The sequence below is a fragment of the Chelonia mydas genome, chromosome 9 (assembly GCF_015237465.2).
Source record: "Chelonia mydas isolate rCheMyd1 chromosome 9, rCheMyd1.pri.v2, whole genome shotgun sequence".
In the NCBI taxonomy this organism is placed as follows: domain Eukaryota; kingdom Metazoa; phylum Chordata; order Testudines; family Cheloniidae; genus Chelonia; species Chelonia mydas.
Window position 1 is genome coordinate 99202722 of NC_057855.1, and position 13414 is coordinate 99216135.

At 44.0% G+C, this 13414-nt stretch overlaps 1 protein-coding gene across 14 annotated transcripts in view; it reads right to left on the minus strand.

Moving 5' to 3' along the window:
- Positions 1-774: 774 nt before the first annotated feature.
- The window catches only part of PLS3 (plastin 3), an 82864-nt gene continuing 70224 nt past the window's right edge, over positions 775-13414 (minus strand). For 11 of the 14 annotated variants that reach the window (XM_043521843.1, XM_037908107.2, XM_043521846.1 and 8 more), the window contains 10 exons: positions 12829-12994; positions 10646-10788; positions 8569-8664; positions 7780-7975; positions 6943-7021; positions 6332-6446; positions 6068-6201; positions 3507-3630; positions 2996-3120; positions 775-2056 (listed from right to left, as the gene is read on the minus strand). In XM_043521843.1, the coding sequence (XP_043377778.1) occupies positions 1924-2056; positions 2996-3120; positions 3507-3630; positions 6068-6201; positions 6332-6446; positions 6943-7021; positions 7780-7975; positions 8569-8664; positions 10646-10788; positions 12829-12994 (1311 nt within the window). In that variant the 3' untranslated portion in view covers positions 775-1923. Of the gene's footprint in view, positions 2057-2995; positions 3121-3506; positions 3631-6067; positions 6202-6331; positions 6447-6942; positions 7022-7779; positions 7976-8568; positions 8665-8766; positions 8794-10645; positions 10789-12828; positions 12995-13414 lie in introns of all 14 variants that reach the window. The other 3 variants (XM_043521837.1, XM_043521839.1, XM_043521838.1) reach the window with 1 other exon arrangement.

Consider the following 13414-nt stretch of genomic DNA (forward strand, 5'->3'; position numbering starts at 1 on the left):
TCCAGCCTCTGCTCAAAGGCCAATTTCCTGCCTCTTACGGTCCCACAACATCTGGCTGCACGACTAACTTCTCCAGGCTGTTGCAGAACGCGTGGCATGCACCGTGCTGGCAATGTTACAGCTCCACCAACCCCTGTGGGAAGTTAGATCACAGGGCTGGCCAAGCAGCTACAGTTTTACCAAACAGGAGAGGCCAGATCCAAGGCCCCATTCCCTTTCTCATTATTTGACCATATTATGCCCTTTGGGGACTAGTAGTACCTCAGCCTAAACAGCATTTACCCAGCCTCTGTGACTTATGAACTAGCTCCCTAATTCAAGAGGGTTCAGTGGTAGCTGTGACATCTCCAGAAGGGCACATGCTGGGTAGGCACACTGGAGTGGGAGACAGCCATATAAGATTTCTAATGGTTAGTGTTCTGAGCATCCTTTATGGAAGGGTCAAGGTGAATAAGGACACCGATGTTGTACAGGATAGCATTCCCTTCGCAGGTCATCTTTAAACAAGAAACAAAACACAGTTATAACTAACAACATTTTCACAAAGTAACTGGCTTGAGATTTACTGTCAACCTTCCTTGCCCCCAACATCACTGAGCAAAAGGGAAAGGGGGTGGGGGGGGAGATAGTTCTTCTGCAGCTCCCAGAAAGCAAACCAAAAGACCAGCACAAAAATCCCACAAGTCCAAACCATGGAAGTAAGTTGTAAAATTGGATGGTCAGTAAGGAGAGACTGACAAGTGTGAATCATATTAAATATGCAAAAAAAGCTGCTTGTATTTAAATGTTTTTATTTCAACTAATGCTTTGCCACCATATTACAGCATTTGAATAGCTCAGAATAGCAATGTGATCTCAAAATACAGCCAACAGCTTGCCAAAGCAAGAGTACATTAACTCCTATGGATACAGCTCCTTCCTTCTTTGGTGACACCACTTCCTGCATATTTGTAAAAAATAGTTTTAGGTCTCGGCACTTTGCAGTTCAGATTACTTAACCCTGCTGTTCATAACATTTGTTTCTTCCCTTCATAGCCGCCCTACAGCGTTTTATTGTTTTATTCCCAACAGCATTTTAAATAAAAAAGTAACAGAAGTTTACATGCAGGATTTGTAAAAATTATTTTCTAGGTGCACACAATTGAACCAAGATGCGTACAAAAATGCATTCATTTGGATTCTCAGATGTAATGATGCCATCAGCATGTTATTGGATGCCATCAGATGTCCACTACTGCCAGAGAGGCTGAGTTTTAGGTGGTATTCTCAAATATACTCTATCTTGAAAGACCTTTAAATAAAAGGTAGCAAGAAAAAAACCACTATGCTTTATTTGTAAAGTAATCAAAATATTTGTTATGTGTATAAAAAAAGCACCATGTAGAGAGAATACTGCAGGAAGACTGATCTTCAGAAATATAATTTTCTCATTTAACCTTATAAATTGCGCTACAGATCCCAGTTACTTCTGTAACTTTATGGTTACAGAGGCAAGGAATAAAAGCTCAAACCCAGAACACACGAGATTTGACCACAAGACACAAGATAAACTGTCTTTTAGATAGCAAGTGAAATTTGTTTCTATTAAGATTCATGCCAACCACCTTAGCAACCCTCAGAAGAAAAAACACAGAATATCTGAGAAATAGGTCCAGTGCAGCATTTTCTGAGATGCTGGTCTGATATGAATGCATTCCCGTGAGCACTTTAAATCAAACTTCCATTCTGGGAAAAGAGCAAATCTGTTGGTTAAAAACTCCTTTCCCTGAAAACGTTGATAATGTTCTAGCCTTGCAAAGCAAAACTGAGAATCCTTGAAACTTCAACAGTTCTTAGGCCAACAGCATTTCATCCCGGACACAGCTGATCAGCTAGTCATGCACTGGGGTGGAAGGTTGGGATTTTTGCACATGTGTCAGCATCTTACACTTTCTTCATTCCTCTGCCCATCAAACAGGCAAACACTGTCATAACCATCTTTGGTTTCACCTCCACAAGGTCTTCTGGAAGAGCATATACTCTGGCTCCAATTCTTCTCGCCATGGACACAGCATACCTATTCACCAGTCAAGAGAAATGAGTACATGTAAACATTTCAAATCCCCTTTTTACCTGAACTTGTTAGCCAAAGAGCCAGCCATTGCAGCGCGATTTCAATGATCACTAACACACAGTTTAATAAGGTATTAACCCTGATTTCAAGGTGTGATTGGTTTTATACATGCGTTTTTAATATAGAGCAACTGGTTTTAAAATAACCTTATTACAGAGAATTAGCAGTTTTTAATATACATGTTGATATTTTGAACCTAAGTCCATTCTACAAACAGTTGATGAGAAAGTGTAATACATATACCTTGAGTTATTCAATATCCCTTTGAGATAAATAAATACTAACCCTTATTGGTGAATAGTTAAGTTTCTGAACTCTCTCTCCTTCTGTTCATGCTCCTTGCATTTGCTTTCTATCAATATTAAAGCAAGCAGAGTACTGAAAGTTACCTAAAAGTTTGCTGTTACAGTTATTACAGAATCTTCATGAAAAGCAAGTTTCAACTTTCCAGTTCAGTACTCCCACTAGAAACTTATTTTGAAGAAGACTCGTGCTGTTCTCACCAGGAAACAGACTTGCCATAGTGACCCATGTGTCCAATAGTTCAAATATCAAATATTGAGATATAGGCCAAGTATTTATTAAATCAATCTGAATCAAACTGGAGAGAATCTGATCTGTTCACAGGGCTATCTGCTAATGGATAGGGGATCACACTGCTAGAAACTGTTCAAGCAGTTCTCTGTTCCTTCCAAAAGCCGGCATCACAAGAAGCCTGCCCTTCTGACATGCTGAATGGGACGGTGTCGCTGGATTATCCCAGTATGGCAAAAGATTGAGAATGTGGGTTTTGGAGCACACCCATCTGCAGCCTGAAGGTCATGAACAGGACAGCAGTACTCTTACAATAAAATGCACCATTCACAGACTACAGACACTTACATAGCATTATTCTGTTTGTCATCTTCTGATAAGTCACCTGTCTTTACAAGATCATAGTTGATACAACCAGGCTGTATGGCATCAATTAAATCCACCACTGCCAAGCTAGTGCTGATAGTCTTGTCCTAGAAGAACACAGTGACATACAGTGAGGATTCAACAAGTCTGGTTTCTGATTCCACAACAGCGGAATTGATTGTGGAATGGATAACAAAACTAGGGGTTTTTTAAACAGTCACAAAATTGCTACCATCTACTAATAATTAGTCCCCCCCCCCGGATCCTTTCTAAGCCAGTTACAATGCCGCATTACCATTATTATTCTGTTTAGCTGCGAGTAAGTGCTTAAACTATGCTAAACAAACAATAACTGGTTTGCAGGCAGCAAATCTCCACCCGTGTCCCTCAACGGCTTGCAACGGAGGTGCCCAAGTCTGCGGCCGACACTGTAGCACAATGCATTGCAAAGGAGATGCCAGTCCCCCTCCCATCGGAAAAAGGAGCCCGGTACCTTAAAGCTCTGAATGGAGGTTGACTTGCCAGCTTCTCTCAGTGTCCTGTTCACCCAGTTTACTATGATGTCATCATTTGCTTTCTGACCATCACCAAGGTCCTCGAGAACATTCAGGGTGTATCTGAGAATGAGTGGGAGACAGTTCCTTACAGCGCAGGGTAGATATGGTTCAGGAACAAAGCCATGTTCTCAATGCAGTCTAGGATTCAGGCTACTGAGCCAAAAAAAGAGCAACCTGCAATTGCAGGCCCATCTTGGGAGCCCTGACTTCAGCCTCTGCTCTACATTACCTTTGGTGGACAAGGGAAGAGAAAGATTCTGCTGTCCAACATCCTCTCAATGTGCCCCACCAGTTAGGACGCCCTGAACAACACTGAATTGATGTCGTGTATTTAGTCACTTTTTAAGCTCCATCAGTTCAGACGAAGCTAGTGACTGCACTGGGGTTGACAGGAGTTATTTCAGAGGGGTAACACGCCCAAAGCTTTACATTACTAAAAAGGCAGATAAAATTCTTTAGAGCCAATCACAGAAAGGTAGGGCACGCGGTGGTTCTCAACCCAGGTAACGCATATACAGCCCGCAATGATAAATAGGGGGAGAACCACTGATTTAACCCATTCTTAAAAACCTCCAATGAAGGAGATTCTACAACCTCCCTGGGAACCCGACTGCTAGTGCTTCACTACTCTTAGCGTTAGAAATTTTCCCCGAATATCTAACCTAAATCTCCTTTGCTGCAGATTACGTTACTTCTTGTTATCCATGTGCACTGACAGTCGGACAATGGATCCCGGCTCTTTGCCCTTAACACAGGTGAAGACTTAGAAGGTCCCTTCTCAATCTTATTGTCTCAAGGCTAGAGATGCCCTTTTTTAAAAAAAAAAAAAACCACCTTTCCTCATAGGTCAGTTTACCTAAACCTTTAATCATTTTGGTTGCTCTCCTTTGGATACTCTCCAATTCTTCCAAATCTTTCCTACAGCGTGCGCCCAGAACGGGACACAGAACTCCAGCGGAGGCCTCACCAGTGCCGAGCAGAGCAGGATAATTCCCTCCTGTGTCTTATACACAACACTCCTAACACACTCCAGAATGACATTTGCCTTTTCACAACTGCATCACATTGCTGACTCATTCAATTTGTGATCCACTAGAACTCCAAAATCCTTTCCAGAATTACTCTCTAGCCAGTAATTCCCCAATTTGTAGTTTTGCATTTGTCTTCATTGAATTTCATCTCGTTGAATTCAGACCAATTCTCTAATTTGTCAAGGTCCTTTTGAATTCTAATCCTATCCCTGAAGGTGCTTGCAACCCCTCCCAGCTTGGTGTCCTCTGCAAATGTTATAAGCACCCTCTCCACTCCAATATCCAAATCATTAATGAAAATATTGGCTAGCATATTGAATGTTATTAAGTGGCCTCATTTGATCTGTACAGTACACATTTTCAGTTTTGTATCTTACTAGAATCATTTAGAGCTGGCTTTAAAATGCTAGTTAATTGTAATAAATTCCTGGAAAATAGCTTTTTCCATTTAATAAAGAATTTGTCATTAAGTTTTTCATTTTAGTGGGAAAAAATATCACTTTGTTTCCTTTTTCCCCATAGGGCAGGGGTGGGCAAACCTTCTGGCCCAAGGGCAACATCGGGGTTGCAAAACTGTATGGCGGGCTGGGTAGGGAAGGCTGTGCCTCCCCAAACAGCCTGGCCCCCGCCCCCTATCCACCCTGTCCCACTTCCCACCCCCTGACTGCCCCCCTCACAACTTCCAACTCATCCAACCCCCCCTGCTCCTTGTCCCCTGACCACCTCCTCCCGGAACCCTTGCCTCTAACTGCCCCCCGGGACCCCACCCCCTATCCAACCCTCCCCCATCCCCGACTGCCCCGCCCCCTATCCACACCCCCACCCCCTAACAGCCCCCCGGGATTCCCATATCTATCCAACCCCCCCTGTTCCCAGTCCCCTGACTCCCCCCCCTGAACCTCCGTCCCATCCAACCCCCCCCGTTCCCTGTCCCCTGACTGCCCCCTGGGACTCCCTGCCCCTTACCCAACCCCCCTGCTCCCTTACGATGCCTTTCAGAGCGGCAGGAGCTCGCAGCCCCGCTGCCCAGAGCGCTGGCGGCGCGGCAAACTGAGGCTGAGGGGGAGGGGACACAGCGGGGGAGGGGCCAGGGGCTAGCCTCCCTGGTCAGGAGCTCAAGGGCTGGGCAGGACGGTCCCGCGGGCCATAGTTTGCCTACCTCTGCCATAGGGGGTTTAAAAAAAGGAAAGGCCGGGGGTGGGGGCGGGAGGCTTTTTACCCCTACAATTTCAGAACAAAAAAATTTTAAAAAGTTTCAAAAAACTGAAATTTGTTGCAGTTTTTCCCTTTTCGATTGGGGGGGGGGGGGAGGGAGGGAGAGAAGTTCTGAGCTCTAGAAGTATGTTGTCAGATCTCTATCTGTGGTCTCCCCCATAGAGGGAGGGAGAGCAGGGAGCATGGGATACACTATGTTACACTCAAATGCTGTATTCACAAAGTTTAGATATTTTAAACGAGCTTTGTACCTCCTCATCAGCTGCCAGACTAAAGCTAGCGTCAATGTTTGGTTTCCATCATTCAGGTCCTGTCCACCAATGCCCACCAGAGAGAATTTGGCTGGACGCTTTCCCAAATCCACTGCGTAGTTACAGTTTTCGAGCTACACGCACAGGGAAAAAAAATATGTACAAGAACAAACAAAATTTGGGATGTATGTATAACGAGGCTTCCAAATCTTACATTTCTAACCTAGGCTTGTTATTGTTCTTACAGTAACCTAAAGTTCTCACCTTCTTCATGTTTGCACCAAGCTTGGGGTATGGTGGCTTGTTAACCTTATTCCAGTCGACAGGAACTTTGATCTTTTCATATAGTTGCAATATTACCAGTGCATCTTGCAGGTCACTAGAATGGATTATCATTGGTTAGCCCTTGTGTTCTGAGAGTGAAGCATATCTTGACTTTCCTTAGGTTTACATTTAATGTTATGACTAATTATGTTACAACAGTGCAAAAAAGAAGCAAACAACCACCCCAGAGTAAAATATCAAACTTCTCCCACCTTCTGACGTGGGGACATAAACCCTGGCTATCATATGGCAAATCTAGATTCCAGTGCATCTCCAGAGTGACTGGCAGCTGATACACTGACTAGTCTTGCAGTTTTACTGAGGACCACCTGTTTTATGTAGTTTTAATTTAAACAGAAAAAGAAAGACACCTATCCAAGGCTCTAGGTGCTCTAATGTATCCTTAAACGCAATCAAAGAGATCTGAACAGGTTCAAATACCTACTTTAGTTCATTTAAATGTAGGGTTTCTTTTTTGGTCGATTAAGAATTGAAGTTGCATTCGATCAAAAGCCAACGGCTCTAGTGGAAGAAAGATGCAGAAAACCTACCCATACAGATGGTTTACGTGTGGATTCACACCGAGAGAGTTCATCCAGTTACGGAAGGTCCTTTCTTCACGTGTCTCTCCTACGTTAAAGGAGACAGACATTATGATGCCGGTTCGGGTGCCTCTCACCACTCTGGAGAGAAATCATGCCTTCGGGACACTGAGCATCCCACCTGCCCTGGCAGGAAGCGCCGTACCAGGCAGCTTACATTGAAGGTTGAAAACCAGTTGCCTCCATAATGATTCATAAAAGGACCAACTTGTAGGGCAGCTACCTGGATATCTTTTCTCAATGCTGAAAGATCTAACTAGGATTTGGGAAGTTAAGGAGTTTAGGGTCAATAAAATGGACTATGATGTATGCACCACCGGTAAGCAGTGCAATACCCCAGGTGAGACTACGCAGCATTAAATTATTAGCATTAATAATAAATGGCCGAGAACCAGGCAGCCCAGTGCTTTCAGCGATGCCCCTAAAAGCAACAGCTCAGTGTCTCCGGTAACCCATCTACACATGGACTCCTACCTTCCCAGCCTCTCAGCACTGTTGTGGGGGTTGATTAGTCTCTTTAAAGCACACTATAGGTGACTCTACAGTCACACTTCAGTGCACAGCCTGGTATCTGACTCCTGTGCCAATACGCAAAAAGAGTTGGTCACATGCACACACTGGTAAACAGCATCGCTGAAAACGAAACACCATCGTGCTGAATCTTTCGTTACTGGCACTCTTAAAAGCCTGATGGCTCATCAGAATGCTAAAAGCCTTTTGTGGTACAAACCATTTCCATTAGGTATTTTTCCTTCACACATCACGATAGGAGAGAAGTTTTATCACCTTCCAGTAGCGTCCAATCGATGTCCTGATTTTCTGGCTTGGTAAGCGCCGGATACTTGTTGAACAAGTTTGCAACGAAGGCTAAGTTCAGTTTGGGATTCCCACTGACAACATCAGCAGGGGTAACAAACTGTCTGCAGCCCAGTCTGTCTGCCTGCTGAAGCATGTATTCTGCTCTCTTCAAGTCATCCTTCTCCTGTTGGGGTGACAGAAGCATGAATAGCCAGCAGACTTGGAGGACGTCACTCAGCTATAAAGAGCAGGAACTTCTTCCTGAACACTGCCTTTGCTGGACTGAATACACAAGTCCACCTGCTTTCAGGAGGTATGGGGCATTGACTAACTAGGCCAAATAAAACCAAAGCAATGAATAAATATTGTAGTAATAAGCCATAGCGTTATGGATGCACTGGTCACCATCTACCCGCTTGGTTAGAAAGCTCCCCTCTCAAGCTTTACAGTAGCCAGCTAGAATAATAATTAGAACTCGTGATTCACCATGCTCGCAAATATATCACCAGGTATAAAGGCAACTGAATTCTCAGACATTTGGTTTACTCCAATTGTTACACTGGCCGTTAATGCCCAGGTCTAAACATGTCCTCATTTAACTGGATACCAGATGTGTGTCTGTCGCGCTTTCCCCTCACTGATATTTTATTTATTCTAAGTCTGACAATCACCAGGTGATCAAGAGGCCATAAGCAGCCTGCAAAGTCCATACCCAGCTTTCAGTTTGACAGCATAAGGACAAGGAAAAAAACCCAGACAGATGTACTGAGTACTTACATTGAAACCAGACATGTTAATGTCAATCTGCAGCTCGTCTTCTTTCTGTCCCTTTGGTGCAATTTGGTTGAGGAGATGGAAATAGGCTCTCGAATCCTGAAATGGATTAAGTGGCATATTCAACTCTCCCACATGGTGCTGAACACACACGAACATTACATCGCAGACTTGTCTGAATCAGGTCACTGAATACAATACCTTGACTGAATTACTGAAGTCAGTGAGCTTGACAGATAAGAAAGAGGGAAAGAGCATCATAGCAGAAATCCCGGAGGCATGAGCGGAAAGAAGAACAAAGTTAGAAACATTAAGCCAGTGTTAGAACCATAAATCAGCACTTAAACGGTCAAAAATAACTGGTCAGTATTGAATATTTTACACCACCACAATCTGCAAAAAAAATAAAAAAAGTTGGAGGTCCTGGTCTTAAACAACTGCCCGCAGAGATCCAGCCCATATAGATTGACCTCTAGAGTAGCTTCATGCTCCTGATGCCAATTACTATATAATTTCTCAGGCATATTGGCACATCCTCCCCACCTCAAATCAGAAAGGGATCCTTCTGTAGGGCTACCACATTCCTAAAGGAAACCAGTAAGGAGAAGATAGCGTTGTTGATATTTTGAATACATGGAGCCTGCAGGTTTTTCTTGTTGCATCACATTTATACAATGCAGGGTTTGGGTTTTTCTCTTAAAGCAGATCCCAAGACAAGATATGAGTTTTGTGTATTCACATGAACGTTTTAGCCATTCCAGAGATGATTTGGGGGTACAAACCTTTCGTCTAGTGGGAAGCGGGGGGGTGGGGGAGGAGATACAGGCCTGAGCTTGTTTTTTTGAGAGAGAGGAAAAACCAAGAACTAAAACACTTTCCCTTACTGGGACCATGAAGTGTCCCATGGGAGCCTACCAGCTGGGAGCCTGCACTGAGCAGAGCTGTCTGGGCAGAGCACTTGGAGTTTTTCTAATTTTGAAAATGGGGGAAAAAAATTGAAAGTTTATGCAACATTCTCTGCACCCCCGGCCAGCGTTAGGCATCGATTTACTCCCTGCACCAAAGGAAGCTCCCTTTAGGCAGAAGAAAGTTTTAAATATTTTTAAAAAGTCACATAAATCACTTGCTTCTAACCCCCCAATCCGTAGGCATGTCACTGGATTCCAGGCATGTTTGGAGCCCTTGCTGTATAAAGTTCACAAGTCATCACGCTCAGGAGGGCGGCTAGCTGGAAGGAAGCCACAAGATTAGCCACTAGCATCAGGGTCGAGGCCCTCTAGGAGACATGTCTTCCCCCACCTACCCCCCATTTCACCAGGTCCCATGTGAAGACTATAGGACTAGAGGTCCCTGCAGTGCCTCAGCCCGTACCATCTCAGGTAAAGTATCAGTATTTGCTAACAAGGGTTAGCATTTCCATACAATGAACGAGCTCTCCCCTGCAGAAATGGTCAAAACATTTTATGAAAATTTTCCCCATGTTTTTGGATGAGTTTTAGTCCAGTGCTTTCTACAGACCCTTGAAAACAGCTTCTGAAAGAGAACCGTCTTGAGAATGTGCCTTTTAGCCACATGAAAGAATCCTAGCTATGTACTGCTTCCCCGTTCGTACAGTAAAAACCCTTAAGGGCTTTTGAACTGGTATCTGCAGCTTTTGAAGATGAAGGCATCCATAAACAACAAAGACACACCACACTCGTTTTTATGGCTGGAGAATCAGTACCAAGCAGAGAGGATTCAAGGGCAGAACCCCTGAGTACGCTAGTTGTCGTTTCTCTACTGTACGAGGACAGGGTCAGCTCTTATGTTGAAGTAAAGCAGCCCTGGATCCTGCAAACACTAAGAGATGCTTCGCTTTACCAACCTGAGAGTCTCATTGAAATCAAACTCAGGGCAGTGAAGTTAAAAGCATGTGTGTGTTTGCAGGATCAGGGCCCAACTGGTTAACAATTTATGTAACAATTCAGGAAAGAAACAAGTACTGCCCAATCAATCACACACACACACACACTTATTTTCACCCCAGCAACCTGGCTCAGATGCACCTGGCTGCGCCTCACAGAAGCGGAGCTCCAATTACCTTGATGTCGGAGCTGAAGTTATTGATTTTCTGCCACCCTGCATTTTCCAAATGGAAGTTGGCCCATCTTAGAAGCAGCTCTTCTGGGGACAGTTTCATAAGATCCTCCAAAGTCTCACCATCGCGAAGTAAGGCAGCCAAAGCTGGAAGAAAACAGATGTGCATAAATACAGGACAGTACTGCTTTTTAAAAACAGGGACTTCTTCTAAGTTACAGCTAGAGCTGGCTGAAAAAAATTTCACCCAAGTATTTTTGGACAAAAAATGACTGACCATATCCAAGTTTTTCCTCTAATAATTTCAGATTCTGCCAACATACCTTGGTATTGCCAATAAAAATAATTTTTAAAAAATCGTACTATTCCATGCAACATTTTTCTAGAAGGGATTTTATTTTTCCCCTCCAGAAAATACTTACATTTGTTGATCACCTCCAGTTACAACCCTCCAGGTCAAGGCAATTTAACTGGCTTATTTGGTACATGGCCCTTCCATTATAAAAAATCAGCGTGTATGCGATTTCACGTGTGTTTGTCTGAAAAATCACCACCACTACCAATATGCCACTGCCGTAAGTCCATTGCCGACGCGCACTAGGCAGGGGATTTGGAAATTCTATACCCAAGGGCTGCTTACACTGGTAGGGATGGGGGAGGGGAACATGTAATAAAAAGAAAACCAGAGTCACCCAGAAGCCTGTGTGTGACACGGTTAGCCCACAAGGATCCCAGAGCTTGTTGACGGGTGGGATCATTTAGCAGCTACATGTGGCAGGCGGCCTGCGGCGTCACTATACGGTCTTTGACAAGGGAAAGGAAAGCTAAGCTACCCTACCAAAAGGTGCCAGGGGAATTTAGGTGATCGAAGAAGGGAAACGGCCAACGTGCAGTTATTTGTGATCCAAACATCTTCCGAAGTCTCCCCCTAAGAGTCAGCGTTTCGAGCTCTACCAAGAAAATGCCACTCGCCGAATCACTAACACCACTGCTGGCACGGAGGGGCTCCCATCCAAGGTCTGGCGTGGTCCAATTCTGCCTCGCTTAGAAGAGCTGATGTCACAAGTCCACATGCCATAACCATCAGGCAGCCAGAAATTTGCTTGATTTAACATCCAACCCAGTTTCAAGATTATGATTTAAAGATTACACCTTTTATTTTAGTCAGCTGGCTACATATTCAATAAGCAAGATCTGTCTTGTAACAAACTTCTCCAACAACTGGGGAGGTGCACCAGGACATATCGAAATAGAGAGTGAATGCACTTGCTCTTTGATGCCTGGTGTTTTAGAGCAGGGGGCACGCCAGCATCGATACACTCAGGATAGGCACAGTGGACACTCACAGACCAGGTTGAATATTTTTTACTTAATCATGACAAAAAAAATGTTTTGTGAAAATTTAAATTTGGTTAAAAAAAAAGAGCAAACAAACAGTCAGTTTTGGGAGGTTTTTGTCAAAAAGCCAGAAAGTTTTAGTTACAACAAGTCTGAGAAAAGAAGGCACGCTTTTTGACCAGCTCTAAGCATCACACAATGGTGCCCTGTGATTTGAGAACATCTACTTGCAGATAGAAACACATCTAATTAATGGTCTATGGACATTTAGCAGTTCCCCCATTCCCCGTCAGAATCGATCATTGCTCAAAGAACACGAGCTCATTCACACCTTTCGAAGCTTGCACTGGTTTAGCTCAAGGTGGACCCGTGACAAGAAAACCTTGTGGCTACTGCTGCAGCTGAAAGGTGCCCACGCTACCCGCACATGCCATCCAGCCTATTCAAGCCAACCCCATAGAGTCCTGGGAGGGTCAATGGCCTCTCAGTCCGAGAGCCCAAAGCAGGCTCTTCACAATCAAAGCGAGCAGTAAAAGAAGTCCCTTTGCAGAGAAGGGTAAGAAAAATGACGAGTAGATTGGCTGGATGAGAAGAATGTGGCATGAAGGACCTGCTGCTGAAAGACAATGTCTGTCAGGCTGAGCTATGCCGCTGAAATGAGTAATTTCAAGTCTCGTTCAGATATTCCCCCTCCCCACGGGACAGTAGGTCAAGATCAGGTGACCAGGGGCTTGGTCTTATATAAGCAACCGATTACTCCCCACCTCCATCCCAATTCATACTTGCTATCTGGTCACCCTAAGGTTAGGCTTGACTAAGGATAAACAGTCATTTGCAGTGTGTTACTACCTTCATTTCTGCTGAGTTCGATGTCGGCAAACAAGCCAATCTTAATAATCTGCCAGAGAAGCCCCAGCACCAGATGTGGTTTCCCTTCCCTCAAGTCCTCTGCTCCAATATTGACAACATGACACCCAATGGCGGAGGCGGAATTCAATGCCAAGTTCAAGTTCTCCTGTAAACAAGAGAGCTAAATGAGAGGTCTCCGCCTTTTGTTCAGTGCAGACAGCCTGGGGACTTCCCTGCTTTTAGTAGAAGAAAACTTGCAGTTTTACAGTAACTATAGCTGCATTAGACTCCAAGGGAGTATTTTAAAAGAAGTCTCATGGAAGTGGACTGAATTAATAAGAACTGAATTAGACCCAAGGGTTTAATTTCAGTCTCTGGTTTTTAGTTTCAGCCTCTGAGTCACATCGAGTGGCATCAACAAGATTAAGATTGGAACATCAAAGCGTGCATTAAAATGTTACATATGCACACACAGGTTTGTGTATTACAACATGTATCAATTTACTACGTTGTGTATTCTAATACAAACACACATGCACAGCTATCGGCCTCCCTTCTGTTAATAGCAGCATAAACCTTGAGGTAC